General features: G+C 39.0%; 3 protein-coding genes across 3 annotated transcripts; all 3 read left to right on the top strand.

The window, feature by feature from the left end:
* Positions 1-3,185: 3,185 nt before the first annotated feature.
* On the top strand, positions 3,186-6,498 carry LOC102309808 (complement component C1q receptor). Its single transcript, XM_005922264.3, has one exon. The coding sequence runs from the start codon at positions 3,301-3,303 to the stop codon at positions 5,170-5,172; it is 1,872 nt and encodes a 623-aa protein (XP_005922326.1). The 5' UTR covers positions 3,186-3,300; the 3' UTR covers positions 5,173-6,498.
* Positions 6,499-6,827: 329 nt separating this feature from the next.
* Positions 6,828-9,880, top strand: LOC106633194 (thrombomodulin). The gene has a single exon (XM_014333569.2). It carries the CDS (start codon positions 6,929-6,931, stop codon positions 7,922-7,924), a length of 996 nt encoding a protein of 331 aa, XP_014189055.1. The 5' UTR covers positions 6,828-6,928; the 3' UTR covers positions 7,925-9,880.
* A 3,380-nt stretch (positions 9,881-13,260) lies between these two features.
* On the top strand, positions 13,261-22,932 carry gnmt (glycine N-methyltransferase). Its single transcript, XM_005922265.3, has 6 exons — positions 13,261-13,651; positions 15,854-15,981; positions 16,798-16,911; positions 17,426-17,568; positions 20,076-20,197; positions 21,343-22,932. The coding sequence occupies exons 1-6, from the start codon at positions 13,443-13,445 to the stop codon at positions 21,512-21,514; spliced, it is 888 nt and encodes a 295-aa protein (XP_005922327.1). The 5' UTR covers positions 13,261-13,442; the 3' UTR covers positions 21,515-22,932.
* The last annotated feature ends 819 nt before the right edge of the window (positions 22,933-23,751 follow it).

The following is a 23,751-nucleotide window of genomic DNA, read 5'->3' as shown; positions in this document are numbered from 1 at the left end:
ATACTCACCTGTTTTGCTCGTGTCTCCTTTAGCGCTCCCAATTCCGAAGAACTTCATGCCTTTGCTGGGTTTCTTTAGCAACCACAGCTGTCATCACATTTTCCCTAGAATAAGTGTAACTTACTTGCACAGATTCCTGAGCAGAGGTTCCAGCAAGTTATCAGCTCATAAAGCTGTCCTGCCCCGACAGGTGCAATGAATCTCTGACTGAAGGAGCTGTCAGTCAGCATGAACATGCCTAAAATGCAAATATGGAGATTGCATTTTTGAATGAAAAAAAAAAAAGCTCACTGAATATTTGTGTTATTTGCAATATTTGCAAGTTGGGGCAAGTTTCTACCATTTTTTATCACCTGGTACAGTTTATCCATCATAGGCTTTGATTGCTTTGATCGAGGATGGAAGTCTAGCCAATACCACAGATGACATGGAGAGTCATAATCTGGTTCTCAAATACTTTCTTACTTACAGTTAAGTCTTTGCTTAGCAGGAGATAATGGAGGATAATAGGACAAATGTGCTGTCAACCCAAGAAATAGTGTCACTATAGGTCATGGTTCCTGTAAAAGTAAATAACCCGAGTTACCAACCTCCCTTTACAAACAAAACTGTGCCATGCTGTCAGCACTTGCTGGGGTGATTTTATCCAAGTCATGATGAAGCCTGTTGTTTCCTCAGACTTTAAATAGCAGACTCCACGTATGGACTTATATTGTACTCAGTGTTCTCTGTTTAGCTGCTCTAACGGCTGACATGGCTTCCAAGTTTTCCCACCACTGGATATCTGAAGGTTTGTTGGCAACTGTTCTGGTATTAATCATATCCTTCACTCTGAACGCCTTCCGTGACATTAATATTGAGAACACTTAACACTTCAGAAATGTTTTCATACCGATGTGTGCGTCAGCCTCTCCAGAGAGCTCTTTTGACTTCATTGAATTGATTTTGCCCTGACCTTATGTACATTGTGCCAGACTAAATGTTCTTGCACAATATATCTTGGACTCCAGACAAGTTTGTTAGCAAAGTAAACAGGATACATCTGGCCCACAGTTTCTCGTCCCACAGGAATGCATGTTTTTACCTTTTCTTGATGAGCTGTTAAGTGTCTGAGACAGTGTAAATATCTTCGACTGAGAGAAAGTTGCCAGGATGTAGTGGAAAACTTAAAGCATTATCATTTAACGACACTACTTTCTGCTACTAATTAATAGCTGAAAATATAATCCTACTATTACCGACTGGCCGGAAAACATGTCAAAAAAATATGGGCAAAACAGAAGCTAGACTCCCTTTATCATGTAGTTGCACTCGACTACATGTCCACTCTTGTCTGTCAATTTCTCTTTCTCTCTCTTTATAACAATATTTAGAATGAATACAGGCTTTGACTTGTCACATCCTTTAGACTTGCTCTCACCTGGATTTAGATCTGTACTGTAAACAAACAATGAAGCGCAGAACAGGAATAGAAGGTAGATAGAAAGTAAAATAAACTTTACATCAGCTTCTTTACCGGCAACTTGTAATATGCCAGCAGACTAATGGCTCCGAAAGTTAAAATTGGCCAATAATCTAGTAATTTAAGCTACATAAGCTAATGTTTCTGATGCTATTTAGAGAATAAATTCAAATAATGCAGGGGCGATGTTGTGACTTATCAGAACAGTTTGCACTTTTACAGTATTTCATATAAATGTTTTAAATCTGCATCTCTAATTTATATCATGAAATGACCTCTGCATCTTCTTTCTGCCAGAGCAACCAAAGTCTCATTTAATCTATTAATGACAAACCAGCCTCTGTGTGAGCGCTCTGGGTAGCTTTCATTTTCCAGTAGAGGAGGTGGCAAAATATGATTATAAAACAATGTCAGAAAATAATATTAAAACACATTATCATTACCCTGATAAAGGGTCTAAACACACCCATGACCTAAAAAGAAGATGAAACCATAAAAAAAAACCATGTACGTTTACAGTGTTTTAATTATGGCTGTGAAAATACCAAAATAAAATTTTATTAAGTGGACCACATATTAACACAGACACACCCTCAGGTCAACAATCCCAAATTATATTTTTCATATAGCTTCTCAGAATATTGAACAAATTTTTTTACATGTTTTTATTTAAAATTGGAAAATATTTTATCCAAACAAATGGTGTTTGACATATTTTCAAGTATTTTTTAATTTCCAAATATAAACTATAAGAGTACTTGCAAGAATATAACCAGAAACCTAAATTAAATATAAACAGCTGAATTACAAAAGCTCGTGACTGGGTTGAATTCAAAGAAATCTGCTTCAGAAAATATTGCAAACAATAGCTTAAATACAGATGTTAAGGCAGTTTTCTATAAAGTGTGAGAATTACTAAGTCACATCACATCAGAAAAGATTTACGTTTGTTTTCTGATCGTTGTCATGTAACTAAAGCCACCAGTTTCGTAGATTCACCCAGTTTGGTAAAATGTAGTTATTTGAATTTCCTACACCAAAGTAGACAGGCGGTGATTAACCTTATAGTAATAATATTTTAAATAGACTTGGAAGAATTTATTAGCAAGGCTTTGTTTGAAGTAGACACTATTTAAGTGCCACTGTGCACTCAGAGGGTGGAGATTGGTGTCTGTTTCCTGTGATTGAAGTCGAGGCACTTCCTGTATTTAAACAAATACAGGAAACGTCTGTATTCACATGAAGGCCCGCAAAGGTCTTCTGTACTTGCCCTCCAAAAAGTTATTGGGTTTAAATATGAAAAAGCAGTAATCAAGAGTTATGTAAATTGTACATTTTGGGAGGTTTTAAACAATCCATTACAGTATGAATATTAAAACTCATATTTTGGTTATTATACACAAAAAATTAAATAGCAGCATAAGAGCTGGGGGTAGGCAGCAAATCTAATCAATAGTGATACTTCTATACCTGCATAACAGGAGGAAGATTACACATTAATAAAATACTGATGATTTACGATAAGTGCAATATTAACATCTTTATAGTAAATAATGAGGTGAAGGTCAGACGTGGCGACAGAGTGGCAAAGTTTACGGGTTCACTTCCTGTGGCGGCTATTTGTAATGGCACAGTCCCCTCCATGAATCTGACCGCTCCACGTTCATGTATTGAAAGGCACCACAATTCAGGGAGTCTGCTTAAAAAGCTTGAACTCTGCTGGGGCCGGAGACATCTGGATAACCAGTCAAAACACTCCAGAGCCTTTCATTGTTTTCTTCCTCGAAACGGAACCAGCCAGCATGGGAGTAAGAAAGAGCTACTAACTGCTGCTAAACATGATTTCCGTCTTTAGTTTTGCAAACAGGATACTGGAGCCTGAATGTTGCTTTGAGAAACACTTGTTCTTTGGCTACGAATGGGCAACCACTTATTGGTCTCTTTTTACCCTAAAACTCCCAGGAACCCTTTGGAGAGCAAACATTTTGCTGATCTTCGTGGCAACTATGTTGTGGCTTCTTGTCCTGCAGCTCATTAACAGCTTCGAAGGTTTATCAGGGTTTGAACATGAAACGCTGTGCACCTCTAATGCCTGCTTCACTGCACACATGAAGAAGGAGAGGTTTGACAAGGCCAAAGAAGACTGCGGCAAAAGAGGAGGATATTTGATGACCATAAGAGACCGAAAAGAAGAGGATGTGGTGCGCTCACTTCTCTCATTAATAAAAAGTCAACGACATGGGACGCTGCTTGAATTTTGGATTGGATTAAAACTCAAAGAAACCGATTGTGTATTTCCTGACCAGCCACTCCGAGGATTTAAATGGGTATCTGGAAATGAGGAATCCCACTACTCCAACTGGAAAGAAGAGCCTGCCTCCACATGCTTAGCAGAGAGATGTGTAAATATTGATTACAACTTTTCAAGTGAGAATCACCTGAAATGGACTGCTGTCCCTTGCAAAAAACGTAAAGCTTTTTATGCATGCAAGTTTTATTTTAAGGGGATGTGTGAACCTTTGGCTCTACTGGGGCCTGGGGAAATCGCTTACACAGTACCTTTCTCACAAGACCCACTTAAAAGTCAACTGAAGTCATTTCCTCATGGAACTTTTGCTATAATTCGGTGTAGCGATCAGGAGGATCGCATGTCTTTGTGCAACGCTGTTAACCATACCTACCGGTGGACTAATCTGGGCCCCTTTTGCAAAACAGGAAAGCGAAGCTGTGATATCAGCAATGGTGGGTGTGAACATTCGTGCCGTCAGGATGCAGATGAAATTCGATGCGATTGCAGAGAAGGTTATGAATTGGAAAAAGATGGACTCCGCTGCAGGATCAAAGACTTGTGCAGTCCTGACACCTGTGAGCATCAGTGTGTAATGAGCGAGTCGGGATATTTCTGCAAATGTCCAGTTGGCTTCGAACTGCACGAAAACCAACGCAACTGCTCTGACATTGATGAGTGCCAATCACAGGCTTGTAAGAACGACCTGTGCATAAACACACATGGCAGTTATAAGTGTGCCTGCAAAGTCGGCTACAAAATGATGGATGGAAAATGCAGGGATGTTGATGAGTGTGCACAAAGGAAATGTGAGCACATCTGCTTGAATACCATTGGATCGTTCTCTTGTTTTTGCAAGGAAGGCTTTGCTTTCTCTGAAGATGGCCATTCATGTGAAGACATTAATGAATGTGTGACTGACAGCTGTTCAGGGGCTAAGTTTGAATGTGTAAATACTGTAGGAAGCTTCATATGCACCCACCTGGAGAATGATGGAACCACTTATGCTCCAAATGTGACCTTTGCACCATTAACCTCATCAGATTACCCATCTTATGAGAAGACACAAGAAAACTTTACAGAGTCTTTAACCAGTTCTACAACTGAGCACCCATATCCTCAAACCGATTCACCCATTCCAGACCCGGAGAAAGTTACAAACAAGGATCCACTGAGCAACACAACCATGGCCACGAGTTTCGCCAAGACAATCAATTCCAGGGTGATAATCTGCGTCCTCGGTTCAGTCATTCCTCTTGTTGTGTTGATTGCAATTACTTTGTTTTTTGCAATTTTTCGATGCAGTCGCTCTAAAAAAGAAGTGAAGAAGAACACCACTGCAGATGGCTACTGCTGGGTGTCCTCTGGCTTGGATCCACGTTTAGAGAAACTATACGAGTCCATCTTGACTGATGACCCATGACCATTTAGTGACAGAAAAGACTGACTAGAGTTATGTTTATTTATGCAATTCTTGCAATCTCCTGTGATTACACTACATATCAAAATGCAAATCAGAAAACGTCATTGTCCATCAAATAGTATTTGAATAAGAGTAGAGTCATAATGGGGGAAAAATAAAAAGTAAATGGGTGTTAAGTGGAAGTGCATAATATGCTGTAAAGGTTATGAAGGATGTGTAACGACTGTTTTTATTGCACGGTTAATAGTCTGAGGCAATGTAAATATCTTTACCTATGAGAAAGTTACCAGTATTTGCTGTAAAAAAAAAAAAGTCATTTAATGTTAAGATCAGACACTTTTCTTCATTTGTTTGTGACAATATTTTATGCTATTGTGTATAATCCTGCTATTACCTCCTGTCCTGAGAATGTGCTTGTGTACTATGAAAACAAAAGAGGATCTTTAGCTTTAATATCACAGAAAATGATCATTAGATCATTTACTGATCACTCTACAACCTGTGCCCCAAATAAAACAACAAAAAAAGAAAAAAATACACAAGTATCGAAGTAAAAGTACTAAAGAGATATTATTTGTATAATATGATCATTATTACTGGTGCATTAAAATGTTGGTGGTACTTTGCTGTTTGAGCTGGCTGAAGTATAATATAATCTAAAAGTAAAAAGTGGACTAACACGTATATTCTCCAGAGAGTATACCTCACAAACATTCTTAAGAACTTAAAGGTACTTTTTGAAAAAAAAATTGTTTAGAAGAGCTTCAAAGGTCAAAGCTTTTGTACTGTGTTGCAGCGATATGAAGTTGAAATAGGCTCTGGCTGTAAACTCTCATTTGGACCACGTGATAATACAGCGAGTTATTTTGACCTGCCCAGAGTTCAGCACAACACATTTCAGCCTTTTTAAAGATATTATTAAACTCCATCCTGCTAAAACAGAGCAGATTCAGACTATGATAAAAAACAAAAGGTGCCTTTCAAAATGTTTAAAAATGCTGGTAATTTTCTTGTTTTTGTTGAACAAGAAGTACCTTTAAGTAAACCTGTTTAGTCTCTGACAATGACATGTACTTGTACACACCAACAAATAAGTCTTTTTGATTGAAGTTCCACATCTACACACCATCATGTAAAGATGAAACTGGTGTCAATTTATATACTGCAAGTATAAAATCTAAAATGGATTGTTTGCTTGTTTTTCTTTGTTGTTCTTATTTACATATATAGATAGCACTACCATTCATGAAGCCCATTCTATTACCAGAATTATTGTTTATGTTTCTGTAAAGGTTAATTTGTTAGAATTTGAATCCAATTTAATTTTTTTAATTTAATATTATTGTTATTATCCATGAATTTATTTTAAACACATTACTGTTTTTGATGAGGTTGCCAAATTAAACCTTACATTCCAGAAAAAAATAAATAAAAATTAGCAATCAATTGTTCTGCTTGATTAATTCCTGACTTCCCAGAGAGGTCCAGTGTGCCGGCTCACATTTTGGTATAAAATCGGGAATCTTGATTTTAGGCAAGTACTTGAATTAGTTTGGCAGTTTATATAAGAGCCCTTTGCATATTTAGTATATCTAAACGTTGTTCTTCATTTTGTTGCTGCTGGTCCTACTTCAACTAATTTTTTTTTCTTTATCTCATTTCCTTCCTGAGATACCCTGTTTCCGCAATGGCACAAAGACTGGAAATTCCCCATCGTTTAAGACAGGCAACCTTTTGCACTCCACTATGAGACAGCATGGCCTGCTTGCAGACGAGAGTGCCTGTGCTTAGGATGAGTATGACTATTCTGATGGTTTCACTGACTGTTGGAAAAGGATTGGATATAAAGCAGCCTGACCACTGCAGAGCAGTTTGCAGTAATTATGGCAAACCTGACTGCATAACTCTAAACCAGGGTGAAGTGGATTTTAAAACAGCTGAAGAAGCCTGCCATGACAGGAAAGGAGAACTTCTGCAGTTGTGCTCTAAGAGTGATAAGAGGTTGTTTGACATTCTGAGTCAGGAATTGTTTGGGAACTACTGGATCGGGCTGCATTTACCAGCTGGTGCCTGCAGCAACCTCTCAGCTCCACTGAGAGGCTATAAGTGGATATCTGGCAGACCGGGCATCACCTTTCTTCCATCCTGGAATAACCACATTCAACTCTGCTCTCCACATTGCATATCACTGTCAAGTGATGAAAAATGGACAGAGAGACCGTGCTTAGATAAAGCCGATGGGTTTCTGTGCAAAGTTGAGCTCCAAGATGCATGCCGTGGACAAGAAGTATCGCATCCAACCCTTTTTCAAAGCTATAAAGGCTGTTCATCTGGACCATGTGAGCAGAATTGTGAGGATTTTAAGGGGGGTTACACATGCTCTTGTTTCAAACGATATATACCAGACAACAAAGACCCCAGGCAGTGCAAACCACACTGTGCACAAAAGAGATGCCCTAGTATACAAGAGGCTGGCTATGACATATGTCCTGAAGGCTTTCTAAAGGTTGACGGAAACTTTTGTGAGGACCCTAATGAAGGTCCAGTCACAACTCCTCCCGTTGTAGCGTTTGTCAAACCACCCATCAGCAACAATACACTGAAGGCGTCTTCTGTTCCTGGGGTGCGCTTTCTGTGGGTTTGGATTGTGGTCATTGTTGTTGTCATTGCATCTATTTTTGTCATTAGGTGTTATGTAGTTAAGCGTAACAGGCAAAGAGAAAATTCTAATCGCAACAACGTTGTGACTTAATTATTGCCCCAAAATGACAGAGTCCTCTGGCTCTTTGTTCTTTATCGCAGACTTGGGTATTCTGTGTTGTCTCCTAGTTATTTAATGGTACACTCATGAACCTAAAGGTGTGGTCCACATCACTGGGAACAGAAAACTCTAAATGTTTAAGTGGTTTAACAAGTCAAAGTAGCTCTAACCTACACCTCCAATTACTGACTGGCCTCCAACTATTAGTTCCAGTCATATTTTCTTCCTCAGAAGCCTGACCAGCAGGCTGAGCCTATGGTCATTACTCATGGTTTATTTATGTGTTTTTGTCAAAAAGGAGCGTAGATTAGATGAACAACTGGCCAGATGTATAGATGAATGTAAAGAATTCCAAATGTTTTACATCTCATTTTTCCTTTTGGAAAACAAGAAAAGTGAGAACTACATTTTGATACATGAAACATTTTAACAGCTATCATTTTAGGAGGTTTACACCTTTATTTTATTACATAAGAGCTTATATGAATGAAACCCAATGTGCTGTTCTTGTTACTACTACTACAACATCATCTTCATTTCAGAAATATACATACACACACACACACACACACACACGCACACACACACACGTTCTCAGACAAAAACAAAAATTAAAATAAAATAAATAGAATCTAAATTACATGAAATGACAACCGTTAAGTCTGAAATGGAGTAGGAAGAAATATGTACATACTTATTAATCCCTACCTTACGCTCACTCTATTGAATCATCATATTCAGTGTTACCCCAACTTCCCCTCATCACTTCCCCCACACAATAAGGAATGAAGGACAAGTATAAAGATAGCTACAGTGATAGCTATAATTCAGATACAATTTAGCATAGTTATATATACTATCAGTCATCAACTTTATCAGTTTTGTATTCTTCCAAAAGCAGTTTTTGAAACATCTTTATGAACTCATTAATGCTTGAAGATATAATAAAGAAGTATATAAAATGTTAAAGAGTATTCAAAAAGTAATCAAACTATTTTTACACTCTTAACATACTTATGTGTACTTCACGTACAGCACATGTATAAATATGTTAACGCTGACCCTTTTCTATAATCATTCACATTTGTACATTTAACTGGTTGCAAATGAGTTTTAAAGATATGACATGTGTATACTTTTTATTTCAGGTCTTTTTTGAGGTAATTTTATGGTCAATTACGTTTCATGTTCAAGCGTGAATTCTTTCAGATTTGCTCTTATAGCACCATCTACTGTCCTCAAGAACAAAGTGCTGAGAAAGCAGGCAGTCAGAACTGAGTCAAATTGTAATTTGGGAAATTACAGTTTGTTCCAACAGAAACCGAATTACTTAAGCTGTATCTTCTAATAATATAGCATTAGTAACAACTGTTTTAAAATATAAAATATCTCTAATATTAATTATTATTTAGTTTTTATGGCCTTAAGACGCTGTACACCTACTTTTTTTTACATTTATTTTTCTTAAGCAACATGTAATGGAATATGCTGTATAAATAAAGAGACATGGACATTGTTGCAGGTATATTGATAAATAAATTATCGGACTTGTGTTTTTCTTTCAATTTTATTTAGCAAAAAATTATTTGTCCTTTTTATTCATCTGTTCGCGCTCACTGGCCACTTTAAGTACACTTGTTGAGCTACTCATTACTAACAATGTCTGAATCAATCAGTATTCAGCAACTCATTGCACCTAGGCATGTAGACATGGTCGAGACAACCTGCTGAAATTCAAACTGAGCATCAGTAAAAAAAAGAAAAAGGAAGGTTGTTTACGTGGCTCTGAATGTGACACAGTTGTTGGTGCCAGACGAGCTGGTGTGAGTATTACAGAAACTGCAGATCTGCTGGGATTTTAGAACACAACCATATCCAGAGTTTACAGATGATATACAGGGAGTGCAGAATTATTAGGCAAATTAGTATTTTGTCCACATCATCCTCTTCATGCATGTTGTCTTACTCCAAGCTGTATAGGCTCGAAAGCCTACTACCAATTAAGCATATTAGGTGATGTGCATCTCTGTAATGAGAAGGGGTGTGGTCTAATGACATCAACACCCTATATCAGGTGTGCATAATTATTAGGCAACGTCCTTTCCTTTGGCAAAATGGGTCAAAAGAAGGACTTGACAGGCTCAGAAAAGTCAAAAATAGTGAGATATCTTGCAGAGGGATGCAGCAGTCTCAAAATTGCAAAGCTTCTGAAGCGTGATCATCGAACAATCAAGCGTTTCATTCAAAATAGTCAACAGGGTCGCAAGAAGCGTGTGGAAAAACCAAGGTGCAAAATAACTGCCCATGAACTGAGAAAAGTCAAGCGTGCAGCTGCCAAGATGCCACTTGCCACCAGTTTGGCCATATTTCAGAGCTGCAACATCACTGGAGTGCCCAAAAGCACAAGGTGTGCAATACTCAGAGACATGGCCAAGGTAAGAAAGGCTGAAAGACGACCACCACTGAACAAGACACACAAGCTGAAACGTCAAGACTGGGCCAAGAAATATCTCAAGACTGGTTTTTCTAAGGTTTTATGGACTGATGAAATGAGAGTGAGTCTTGATGGGCCAGATGGATGGGCCCGTGGCTGGATTGGTAAAGGGCAGAGAGCTCCAGTCCGACTCAGACGCCAGCAAGGTGGAGGTGGAGTACTGGTTTGGGCTGGTATCATCAAAGATGAGCTTGTGGGGCCTTTTCAGGTCGAGGATGGAGTCAAGCTCAACTCCCAGTCCTACTGCCAGTTTCTGGAAGACACCTTCTTCAAGCAGTGGTACAGGAAGAAGTCTGCATCCTTCAAGAAAAACATGATTTTCATGCAGGACAATGCTCCATCACACGCGTCCAAGTACTCCACAGCGTGGCTGGCAAGAAAGGGTATAAAAGAAGAAAACTAATGACATGGCCTCCTTGTTCACCTGATCTGAACCCCATTGAGAACCTGTGGTCCATCATCAAATGTGAGATTTACAAGGAGGGAAAACAGTACACCTCTCTGAACAGTGTCTGGGAGGCTGTGGTTGCTGCTGCACGCAATGTTGATGGTGAACAGATCAAAACACTGACAGAATCCATGGATGGCAGGCTTTTGAGTGTCCTTGCAAAGAAAGGTGGCTATATTGGTCGCTGATTTGTTTTTGTTTTGTTTTTGAATGTCAGAAATGTATATTTGTGAATGTGGAGATGTTATATTGGTTTCACTGGTAAAAATAAATAATTGAAATGGGTATATATTTGTTTTTTGTTAAGTTGCCTAATAATTATGCACAGTAATAGTCACCTGCACACACAGATATCCCCCTAAAATAGCTAAAACTAAAAACAAACTAAAAACTACTTCCAAAAACATTCAGCTTTGATATTAATGAGTTTTTTGGGTTCATTGAGAACATGGTTGTTGTTCAATAATAACATTATTCCTCAAAAATACAACTTGCCTAATAATTCTGCACTCCCTGTATATGTGAAAAAAATGAAAATATCCAGCGAGCGGCAGTTTACTGGATAAAAATCCTTTGTTGATGTCAGAGCTCTAAGGGGAATTTCCAGGTCGCTTCAACAATCCGTCAGCCGGTCTCCGGACTCTCAGTTTCTGATTCAACATTTGTTTGCACATTTGCCTGAATACTGTTGACCATGTCCATCTCTTTATGAGCACAGTGTACCTCACTTCTGATGGCTCCTTCCAGTAGGATAACACCACATACCAAAAACTTCAAATTATCTCACTAGTTCCTTGAACATGACTTGTGTTCGCTGTACTCAAACGGCATCCACATTCACCAGATCTCAGTCAAACAGAGCACCTTTGGGATGTGGTGGAATAAAAGATTCACGTGATGTGCAGCCGACAAATTGGCAGTGACTGTGTCAATCTTAAATTTGATTTGATTGATAGGAGGCGATTTCCAGCAAAGTTTGGCTCTGCGCTGGAAGTGGTGTCCATCATGGTCCTACTGAAAACAACAAGTTGAAATGTAACGATTTTCTTCAGCCTTTTATCTGTTCCGCCATCTGACTAATCACTCACTTCCTGTTTCATTTTGTATCAACAGCATTGACGCAATACTTCAGAAGGGATACGATGATTAATTTAATGCGTACATTCAACAAACTGTATTAGAGTCTCTCTCTCCCTCTCTCTCTCTCTGGTCATCTGTTAGAGTCTGGGGTGCAATTTCTGGACATGATTTAGGTCCATTTATTCTTTTAGAAGCAAAGATGATACAAAATGCTACAAGGTTGCTCGTAGGGATTTACTTTATGATCAACCATGACAATGCCCAAATGCAAATGTCATGACGTGTCAGTGAGGATAAAAATGATGTGGATCATGTCCTTTGTCCTTTGCAGTGAGTCACATTTTCTACTCCACGACCATCATCAAAACAACCACAGGAAGGAATGTCTTTTTGGCAGACTAGTGCAAAGGTGCACTAATGTGTGACTTCCTCTAGGCAGTGCTGTGTGTTCTTGCCAACCCCTGCTTAGGCTGAATTACACAACTATGCCTGTGTTCGAAGTCAGATCTGGATTTTTGAAAGTAGTAAGTGTGTATGTGTGCGTGAACAACCCATAAAGTAGTAGTGCAGTTCTGAAAAAACTGGAAGTTGCAAACCTAACCTAGCTCGCACCGGTTGTAGCTGACATGACCTCACCTCTACCAGCAAATATGGGTCCTAGAGAACCAAATCCGCCAATCACAACAGGAGGAGTTCACTTTGTTTGGGAGGGCACGAAAAGTGCCTAATAATCTGTCTGGGAGAGTCCTGAGATGATTTCATTCCATGGTTTTTTTTTTGGGTTTTTTTAAATCACATTGTTCACCTATATTACACCCTGTGCACTTAACTACTGCAGCATTGTGTATTTCATTGTTTTTAAAAAATGAAATTATTATGATTTTTACTTTGCAAAAAACTCCTGCCATTCATGTTTCGCAAGCAATTCGTCCAAACAGCATGATCAAACGATAGATGATGAAATGTTAAAGGGGGCGACTCCTCTGTGCCGCCATTGGTGGGATTTGTTCCCCGAGTAAAACCTTACAGGTAATGGGCTTCGTGAGCTCTACTTTATTTTAACATTATACTTAAATACTTCTCCTCCAACGTCAAACATAACTTAATTTTAACTTGAATATGCACGTGTATTAAACTTTGATGGAATACAGTGTGACACTTATCCTGGAAGGTAAGTTCAAAGGGAAAAATTAGCAACCTAGCAAAGCTTCACTCGAGTGACGTGTTCCAATGCTAAACAGAAAAGGGGCGGGTCCCTTGAGGTTATCCAATCAGAAAGTAGGCGGCAGTCCTCGACGGCGTGTCATTGGCTTAAAGTTTCTCCCTTAGGTTGTTCATATAAATAATAACATCTCGGCTAGCATGTGGCAAGCATACCTGTCAGAGAGGTAGCGCGTTTCCTCACTCAGTTAAAATTGTCCAAACTTGTTTGTCCGCTCGACACTAAGGTAGAGGTAGAGGTCCGGGCAGGGAGAAGCAGCGGCAGTATGTCGGTCGACAGCGTGTTTAGGACCCGGTCCCTCGGTGTGGCAGCCGTAGGTCTTCCTGATCAATACGCCGATGGCAAAGCAGCGAAAGTGTGGCAGCTGTACATCGGAGACACGAAGAGCAGGACGCAGGAGTACAGGAGCTGGGTGGTGTCCCTGCTGAAGCAGCACGGGGTGCGGAGTGTGCTGGATGTAGCCTGCGGAACAGGGTAATGTCAGGTCAATTTAGCAGTTTCATAGTGACACGTCTGACAGGGGCTTCAGCTCTGCTTCATCAAAATCCACTTACAAATCGGTCAACTTAATATGGATTTATAAATATGATCAAATAAAAAAATATATAAGCAAAAACTTTAAGTTCTGAAATTTCCATAACAAAATCTTAAATACGGCTTTATCCAAGTATCTCGAGCACGCTTTTGTCAATGGTTAAACTGATTTAAATTGCATATGCCAAACAAAAACCTGAACTCACAATGATACAGCAGGTGAACAGCTGCTGATGACGTCATAAAACGTGCTGATTCAGACTGCATTATTGCTTTTCAGATTTGTGAAAAGGTGTGACTCTTGTGTGATTCACAGTGATTGTGCAGCTTCAGAACAGAGTTGTGTAGGCGTAGCTGATAGTGATGATGGTGTTTGCTTCTTTGCTGTTCTTGATAGATCTGTAGGTAAAAAATAATGTGATTTCAGCTCACATAGGCCTTTTTGTACGTGTACCCATCTTTATAGCTGTTCAAGTGAGTTTGACTTTTGTGGAATTTCAACTCACTGACCCTTTTTAACTCGGGACAAAATCCGGATTAAGCCACAGAATAATGAATGAAAGTGCAGAGTTGCACCTGATCCTGAGCCACGTCCTGCCTCCTGCACTGGTCTGGACACAGCAGGTTTACACATGCTGGTTAAATGTGATTCAATTAGAGAGGCGTAATATGTCTGAGACACAGGCTTGTAGAAGCAAGTGTTGTCCATTTAAATTTCCTGTTTCTAAAGCAAACTAAACACAAGCGAACCCTAAACTTGCATTTAGTAGGTCAGTGGGTGATGAACTAGTGCTGGGTAGTCGAAAGGAGTTTTTTCTGGTTTCCTGCAGTCTTTTTTATCTCCCTTGATACATTGACTGTGCTTTCACACAGCAGCAAGGCCATTGCCTAAGCACAGACAAGCAGACCATAAATGTCACCTCAGCTGTTGTTTTTCTCATGGAGAATTTTCACTGGAGATGCACTATAACAATTTTATTATTTGATGTTTATTATAAATGTATCTTCTTTTTTCTTTGCTCATCACTTAGCACTCATTTCAGCTGCTAATCAACATTACAGAGCTTATAATGTTCATGTAAGAACTGCAGTCATTTCCATAATAACTCAGCTCCATATATCAGGCCGCATGGTTGTTTTCCTGCGGTTTGGAGCACCCCAGCACATTGATTCTGACCCGATACCCTAGTAGTGGTGCCCCTCCGTAGTGCAGCAGCCTCGAAGTAAACATATTCCTTGTGGATCACGGTTACAAATAGCTATTTTTGGCAGTGTGTTTGTGATGCTTTCTAATTCTGAGAAGAAGCTTCTGGCTGTGAATCACTTTCAGCTGAACCTGTGAGAGTTTTTAATTTAGGATTCCATAGGTTCTAGCAGGAAATCTTATGTATAACTGCAGAATGGATAGGCATACAGACAAATTAAAGGGGAACCATGAATCCCTGACTTATACCTCAAGGATTATACTGGATCTGTTAAACTGAGGCCTTCACAGTCACCAGACTGAACACAGTTGAACCAAATGAAGGACCATCAGAGTCCTTTGAGACTTGTTGCCAAGATGAAATCTAAAAGATATGAATTTGCTTTTAGCCTAAGACTGTTTAATCCAAATCTGAAAACTGGCTGTTCTTTTTACGTAAGCTTTATTTGTTTTGTTGTTATATTATCTTGTAGTTACCCAGTAGATGTTAATGATTTCTGCATTATTGTCCATTGAATCCCTCCCCCCTGTTGCACTGAAACACGTCAGTATTGTTTATTATTAACTCATAAATTGCCGAGAAAACATTTTTGAAAGTCAGTCAGTAGCATCTATTCAGGCTGTGGTTTGGCCCACAATCACGTTTTCCTGTCAGGTTTTCAAAATAGGAGTAGCTTCTGGCTACTATACAAATCATCTCTCCTTACCTGTGACAAGGTTAGTATTCCTGTCTGTAGTGAGACGATAAGCTTATCAACCTACTACTAAACCACATGTAGTGCAGTCACAGCAAACACACACTCGCACTCAGACTTGATCAAACTGGTTTTTTAGGGGAAGATGACAGCAGGGATTACTTCAAAATCAAAACACACCTACTGCATGATCCTCACAGGTCGGTTGTTGTTTTTAATGTATTCATGGATTTTGTTTTCTAGGATTGACTCCATTATGTTGGTGGAGGAGGGGTTTAATTTAGTGAGTGTGGATGCCAGCGACAAAATGCTCAAGTATGCACTGAAGGCGAGATGGGACAGGAGAAAAGAACCAGCTTTTGACCAGTGGGGTATGAAAATTAAAATATATTTATTGAATCAGTGAGTTCCACAGATTTAGATTCTATTTGTGCCAGTAATCAAATCATATTCGCCAAGCATTTTGTGACAGTCTCTTTGTGAGCCTCTCGTCCTCACGATTAGCTCAAAAGTCCACCATCTTGGACTACAGCTGGAGACGGCAGCCCTTGTTCTTCTCTGTGACCTCAGCAGAGCAGCACAAGCTGCAGGTTCTGATCCCCAAGTGGAACATAAGAGCAGAACAAGGACTACAGAGTCAAGCTGCAGTACAAGTTGAGCTGGAGCAGCTCCAGTCATGGGATGAGATCCTCTCCAGGGAAGCAGCTAAAGGATATTGAAGCCAATGAGCCAACTGGTAGTTAAAGCATAAGACAAGGGCCAAGGCGAGTTGCCAGGGAATTGTTAACTAGTAAATTGAGCTCTCATATGAAGCAATGGAAAATAACCTTAAGAAGAAGTGACACAAATGAAGCATTCGTCAGAGAATGTGCATCCTAGCATAAAGTTAACTTAATCAACAGAGCAGCATCAGTACAAGTGATGGCAGGGTAAGCTTAAAGTTGAAAAGCTAAGCAATCAGTATGACATTTAGTCACGGACCTCCTTATAGTAATAAAACAAAGACTGTGTGGTGTTTGTTTTGCATTGGCCGTCATGCCTGGGTTGCTCCCAATAAAGCCCTGTGTGTGGGCAGCACTCAGAGTTGTTTCATTTGTCTTAAACTGTTGCAAAGTGCACACGTTTGTGGTGATATCTACATTTCCTCAGGTGACCTCATGTTCTGCTCTTTTCCTTCTTGTCTTCAGTGATTGAAGAGGCCAACTGGCTGACTTTATCAGAAGACATTCAGAAACCAGGAGATGGTTTTGATGCAGTCATCTGCCTCGGCAACTCATTTGCCCACTTACCAGACTTTAAAGGTACACAAATAATAAAAGTGTTGTTAATTTTATAGGTGAGCTGAAGGGCTTTTCCCTGGGCCTGTCAAAAAATCTCATTATGCCTGGACTTGGCAAACGTAGGCATTAGTTTAAAGGTATGACCTGTCTGGGTGCACCTCTGAACACACCCAGCGATGATGTTGCAGTGCCCTGGAGTGCTCTTTCACCTCACTGTAGCAGGGTGTAGAGGCATGGCAAGCCCATACAGGATCTGTCTCAAAGGATTTATCCCACAACCTTCATCCCAGAGATTGTCAGAGATATTAGAAATGTATTTGTGGAAGGAAAAAAAGTGTCCAAATAATTTTTGCCTTGTCAGAATGATGATGTGACTCATTAAATTGCCATGTGATTACTCCTGCATCCATAACTCAAATCAAACATCTCCTTGAATCGATGCACACGCCTTTGCCTTCCACAGTTTGTTACCATGTGTTTAGCTGCCAATTTGATCCCTTATTCATGCACTCAGTCGTGCTGTTGTTGCTGTTAGGGGACCAGAGTGACCAAAAGCTGGCCCTTCGAAACATCGCCAGTATGGTCAGACCAGGTGGGGTCCTCATCATTGACCACCGCAATTACGACTACATCCTGGAGACCGGGCGTGCTCCACAAGGCAAGAACATCTACTACAAGGTACCAAACATATACCAATATTGGATTTACTGCAGTGATTATTCTTTTTACAACATAATTGCATAACAGTGTAAATACAGCTTTTAAGAACTCATGGTGGAAACTACAGCCTTCAGGCTCGCGACACCTGCTTAGTTTGGAAAGGTGAAATGCATCAGTTAACAGTCGGTGTACATTTTAGTCTGTTTTTCTTAACCCTTTCCAAAGTACTGCAGGCTTATGGCAATTGAACAGTTTCAAATATTTAAATTTAATTTCAAAATATTATTTTAAATTGAATATTATTTTAATTTGCTTGTATATGCTCCTATAGTTCGTGGAGAGAAAATCAGAATCAGCAAAAATCTGTTTCGACGGGTAAAATTTAGAAAAAGAAAAAAAATGGACTCAGCCAAGAAAATTGGACCCGGTGCCCCTCTGCTTTTAATCCTTTGGTAAATCACTTCTGGGATTTCGCTCTAGAGACTGCTAAGAGAAGCTTAGGATTGTTATTTTTTGGTACGAACCCAAAGCACACAGCAACATATGAATGATTAACCTTGTGTTGTGGCTGCGCTGATCACAGACGTTCTGTCTGCTGCTGTTTGTTTTAGTCATTTATTCTCTTTTCAAGGATGACGGTATGTTTGATTGTAAAACCTCTGAGAACAGATACACTGTTTAGTTTATTCAAGTTCAAAGAACTGGATCTATTTCTTACTCAGTGGTGTCTAGAGCCTGACCACTTTATCAGTTGGCCAATATTAGCCTTTTGGTGATCTATCAGCCGTTAAATCCATCCTGTCATCCATTCGCTGGAGCCTATACAGCCCTTAAATTAAAATTTAAAAGGTAAAGAAAAAATTGGAGAGACACCCTCCAGCCATCTTACAAGTGTTGATATTGCATAGTTTGTCCACCAGAGGACACTCTGCAACTTCCCTTTTGGCAATAGCAGCTTGGGCAGCACAGCTATCAGCTGATCTAAGAAGACTTGGGCAGAAGATAAACGACTAAATAAATGACTACATGTAATAAATATTAGAGAATCTGTTCATGCATCTGAATATCAGATTGTTAAATCTCCAAATATTGATTTAGCTCTTCCTACACTGGCTGAGCTCTTGTGGTGTCTAACTGCTTGTTTATTCTTGGAAATTATGGAGCATTTGGACCTGGAAATGGCTGATTACATCCTTCAACGGTGTAAAAGATGGACGTAGCTCCTGGACGTCACCTGTGAATTTCCCACTTTGAAGCCTTGAGACGAGCATTTTTGCCATTGGTGTCCTTTTGCTTTGAAATGTGCAAAATTCACTTAATTTTTAACAAAACTCAGTGATTAAAATTGAATTGATAGAATTGATCAGAAAGTAATTTACAGAGGTCAGACCTGAAATTTGTTTTCAGACTTTTTACAGGACCGGAAGTCATTTTGCAGCCACAGTTAGCACTCCCCATTGGTCCTTCAAATGAGTGCAGGTTTAAGGCACTTCTGTGTTGGCTTCACTTTTCAGGGCCTGAAGCTACATCTGTCTTTTATACTTTGCTGAATGTGAATTAGTCATACAACGTGCAGTTATCTATTGGCTTTTTCTCAAATATCATCCTTATTTTTATTGTCATACAGATCATAAGTTTTGGACTTCTCTCTGCCCAAAAAGAGAATCTGAAGTTTGAAGCCATTCTTCAGCCCTCAGTATGGATGGCACAAAGAAGCCCGTTTTTAATCTTAATTCTCAGCACAATCTGGTCTTTTATTGCTTTGCGAGTAGTAGTGGGACAGACAGTATTGTTTAAGAATGGTTTATTTACGCCATCCCTAGCAGCAGCTGGCTTTAAGACTTAAATCCCCACACGGAGCCTGGCGGATATTGTGAGATTTTCACTAAAACTGGTGCAGGAGAAACAGAAGGAAATGTGTTTGGGTTTTCATATCATTTTGGCAAATGGGGCAAAAAACGGATGAAGTCAGGAATAATGAGTAAAAAGCCCTTTGGGAAGATGGGAAACAACATGACTGAAAGTACACGTAGCCTCTAGTGTGCACATTAAGTGGACACTTCTGTATAGATTGCATGCATGGTGATTTTCTTTTTCTTTTTTCTGTCTCATCCCCTTTTTTTAACCTTGTGTTCACATAATTCAGACAATCAGCCAGGCTTGCATTTGGAATGAGCTCAGATATGAGATGTGGAGAATACACAACAGCAGGTCGTGACTGTAGGGAGCCATATTTGATTCAAGATGTTTGCATTAAAAACAACGTCCATATTCTTTAATCCAGCCAAAGCAGGAAGTATCCAGCTGGAAGGCCTCAATATAAATACTACGTCAACAATTGCTAGTTGGCAAAAATCAGCTTCTGATGCCTTCGTAATCCCTGAGTTTGCTCTTGTGCTCCAACACTGAACCAACCAAATCTTTTTTTCCTTTCATCAGTCTCTTCTGTTCAGGCTGTGTTTGGACATCATAGAAGAAAATGAGGATAAATTGTGTGTGTGTGTGTGTGTGTGTGTGTGTTGCAGAGTGACCTAACTCAGGACATCACCACCTCAGTGTTGTGGGTCAACAGTAAGCCACATATGATCACTCTAGACTACACCATCCAAGTGCCACAGGCCACCCTCCAGAACCTGCCTGAAGTTAGGTGAGTCGGGCTCTGATGCTGCTGCAGAGCTGATAGGAGACTGAGCTCACACCTCATACATTATATCTTGATCCTTTTATGGGAGACCTATTCTAACTGGTAGATCTGGACAATACATTATACATTTGTCATTATAGCATCTACAATTTCATGTCTTGTATGCATTAAATGCAGCTTTTACTGTATCTCAAATCTTTAGGTTTACATTTCCTTGAATATTTTTGCTTTCCAGCCATAAACTGTAATGTTAATTCATTAATATGCTAAAAAAAAAAAAAAGTTGTCTTACATTCACTTTAGATGGTGTTTAAACGTCATCAGCAGGATTGTGGTTTTGCATTTTCTAATTAATTTTTCTCTTGATTTTGACTTTATTCTGAATTCAGTTTATTTTCAGTTCTTTGAAAATGTTTAGTTTTAGTTAGATTTTTATTAGTTTTAGTGTTATTATCGTTGTACTAGGGCTTATGTCAGAGGCAAGAAATAAGAAAATCAGTACATGAATAAAATTGCATGACTTTTTGAAAGCAGTTTATTTACAGTCTTGAGACATCCATCACCAACTCATCAGGCAAACTAATCAAACGAACAGATACTAAAACTAAGGATATTTCCTCTATTTTTAAATTAAGTAATTTAGGCTTTAATTTTAATCAAAGATGTTTTTTATGTTTTGGTCAAATAAAATGTTTGTTTTTTTTTTGTTTTTCCACATTTAGTCTTAGTTTAGGGTAACCTTGGTTACTGGTCATGCCGCCACATTAGACAGCACACCATGCCAGTGTTGTCACCCCGTGTCTGTCTGTCTGTCTGTCTGTATTAGATAGATATATCTCACCATAGCAACAAAAGACCACAATTTTTCACGTAGACTAATGATTAATCCTAACCCTCATCAGGCTTTATAAACATCATTCATGATGTGTAAATTATTTTACACCCGAGGTCGCTGGGCTCCATCCTCAGACACAATAACAGCTGTTAAACTGCGCTGCATTCCTGAAATCAAGGACAAATGGTCTGCAGTAGTGTTATTGTTAAAACTAAACTTTGATACTTTTAAGTATCACAGTTGAAACTGAGCTGAATCTCATAAATACCAAACTTCAGTAACTCTGGTGTTTTGCTCTGTTTGTGTCCTCCAGTAAATTCCGTTTGTCCTACTACCCTCACTGCCTGGACAGCTTCAGAGGTCTGCTGAACGAGGCCTTCAACGGCAAACTGGAGCACGCCGTTTACGGAGATTTCAAGACCTACGTGCCGGGCCAGTCTCAGGCTCCATGCTACTTCATCCACGTCTGTAAGAAAAAGGCCTAAGAGGAATACCGGGAGCCACCTTGATACTGATGTGCACACAGTGCTTGCAGGAAGGAGGGAAAAACATCTCTGCTTAAAAAGTCCCAGTATTTTAGCTTTCTTTCAAAAATATCACAACACACTTTGTCACATGGATACTGAAAAAAAATGTTGCTTTAAAGCAGTTTTTGTTTTTTTTCCCAGTAGCTTTAAATTAAGAGTACATTTAAAAAAAACAAAAACTTGTCTTTTAGGCATTTGAGCTGCCAAGACTCATTGGTTCTGCTAGTCGACACTGTTCATTCGTTTGACTTAAAACAGTTTGTTGTTGTTTGAAAAGCTACATTTACATGTGTCAGACCATTGTTTTGCCCATGTCTGGTAGTTTTCCTCCAATGTGCATTCATGCGTTCATCTCTTTGGGCTGCTCTCTACATCCCGCCTCTTTGAACACATTTCAAAATGGTGCTGTACATTTGTGGTACTCCTTCTGCTTTTTGTTGCCAAAAACGTACAAAGATGTATTCTTAGATGAGTGTATTTTGTAAGTTTACCACTTTGGTCTTAAAAAAAAACATCTGTGGCTTTGATTACGGTGGCCTGATTTTTTTTAAATGTATTTTCAACCTGGAAAGAAAATGCAGCCATTTTGGCCTTTTGCCTTTGACAGGCACAGATTGAAGATCTGAATTCAGGTAAACCCAAGAGAACGACTAGTAATAACTGTGAATCACCTCGACTTATACAGGAAAACCTCACCTGCCTCTTAGATCAGATTTCCTCTTCTTTAAAGGGTCGTTACAGTAAAGCCTCTCCTACCTGAACAGACTTTGCTGTAGAAATGTAAGTTTTGTGATCGGCTTTTAGACAGAAAGCCTTTAAATTTTGTGGAAACTGCCACTAATGAACATGAAGCAGGCCAGTACTGAGCGTCAGCAAACATGAAACGACAATAAAAACTGGAGCCCCGACTAATTGAACCACGTCATCAAACAGAAAGATGACATTAACGTAATAAGATTATTACTGAATGCCTAACCTGCTTATCAACCAAAGATATTTAAGAATATTAAACTGTTATCTCATGTAGACTAAGAAAACTCTGCACAGTAGATAATCATGTTTTCCACCATTAATTTACACTGCTGTATTATCCAGGTGTAAATATTTTTTTTCTGTATTTTTGCAAACTCAGTAGGGCCATTTTCACTTGAATGCGAAAGGAGTTCGACCACAGTGAAGTGAAATATTCTCACATCTCTGCCTGAGTGCTTTGTGATATTGTGCTAGTGCTTCCTGTAGGACAAAATGTACGGTATGCAAAGTTCATGATTAGTTTAAAAGCAACATTAGATGTTAAGGTGTTAAACATTTTATAAAATTCATTTCCTGCATGATTATCGAAATCTTTTGCCATAAAATAAAAATATTTGAAATAAGCACTGCTGTTTGTGTACACAATATTTTTAGGACAATGCTAAAAGTTTGATGTTTGCTAGTGTAACATGTAACACAAGTACGAAGTGAAGGCTGCCGGGGATGTCATTAGCTTTGCAAATAATTAGCATGAACTGGTTCTTTGAACAGAATCTACCTTTGAGCGTGCGAGTTTGATGAAAATGTAGTTCATAGCTGCTAATTAATGGTCAGTAAGTGATGGCTAATATGAACGGTTACTGAAGCCCAGTAGGCTGAAACATTAGCATGATTGTTTTCAGAAAAAACTAATTTGTCAACTCTTAAGTTTTGTGTGAGCGCAGCTTTTTGTCTTCCCTTTTTAAAATAAATAAATAAATAAAAAATCCTTGGGTATTCAAGACTGGAGCTAAATTAAATGTAGGTATAATCAGGTAATTGCTGGAACATGAATACCTAAACTAAATATATCAATTCCTTCAATAGCTAGTAAGACATTTCACTAAAAACGAAATAAATAAATAACCAGCTCAAGTGAAACTTGCATCATCAAAGTCATCTGACAGGTCTTTTTGAGACCATAAATGTCTCCTTTCATGTGAAAATAAAATACAAGTACACACAATGATTCTGTGTGTTGTAGACACTTTCAGTAATAAGTTAAAATAATTGCCTTATGTATGAATTTCTCAGTCGGTCATTTAGTTGTTGAGGAATTTAAGCCCACTCTCGTTTACAGCTGCTTCAGCTCACTGAGGTTTGCAGGCATTTATTTACACACATCTCTCTTAAGTTTAAACACAGCACTTGGAACAGGTAAAGTCTGGACTTTGATGACTGGG

Source organism: Haplochromis burtoni, unplaced genomic scaffold, assembly GCF_018398535.1.
Source record: "Haplochromis burtoni strain Fernald_Lab_line unplaced genomic scaffold, NCSU_Asbu1 Contig_55, whole genome shotgun sequence".
Classification (NCBI taxonomy): Eukaryota; Metazoa; Chordata; class Actinopteri; order Cichliformes; family Cichlidae; genus Haplochromis; species Haplochromis burtoni.
This window is presented reverse-complemented; position numbering and strand designations above follow the sequence as displayed.

Excerpts from the sequence above, each read along its gene's own strand:
- LOC102309808 (XM_005922264.3), top strand. The coding sequence starts at position 3,301 with ATGATTTCCGTCTTTAGTTTTGCAAACAGGATACTGGAGCCTGAATGT.
- LOC106633194 (XM_014333569.2), top strand. The coding sequence starts at position 6,929 with ATGGCCTGCTTGCAGACGAGAGTGCCTGTGCTTAGGATGAGTATGACT.
- gnmt (XM_005922265.3), top strand. The coding sequence starts at position 13,443 with ATGTCGGTCGACAGCGTGTTTAGGACCCGGTCCCTCGGTGTGGCAGCC. Across the intron at positions 15,982-16,797 it reads ACCAGCTTTTGACCAGTGGG|TGATTGAAGAGGCCAACTGG; the intron begins GTATGAAAATTA and ends TCTTGTCTTCAG. Across the intron at positions 16,912-17,425 it reads CCACTTACCAGACTTTAAAG|GGGACCAGAGTGACCAAAAG; the intron begins GTACACAAATAA and ends TGTTGCTGTTAG.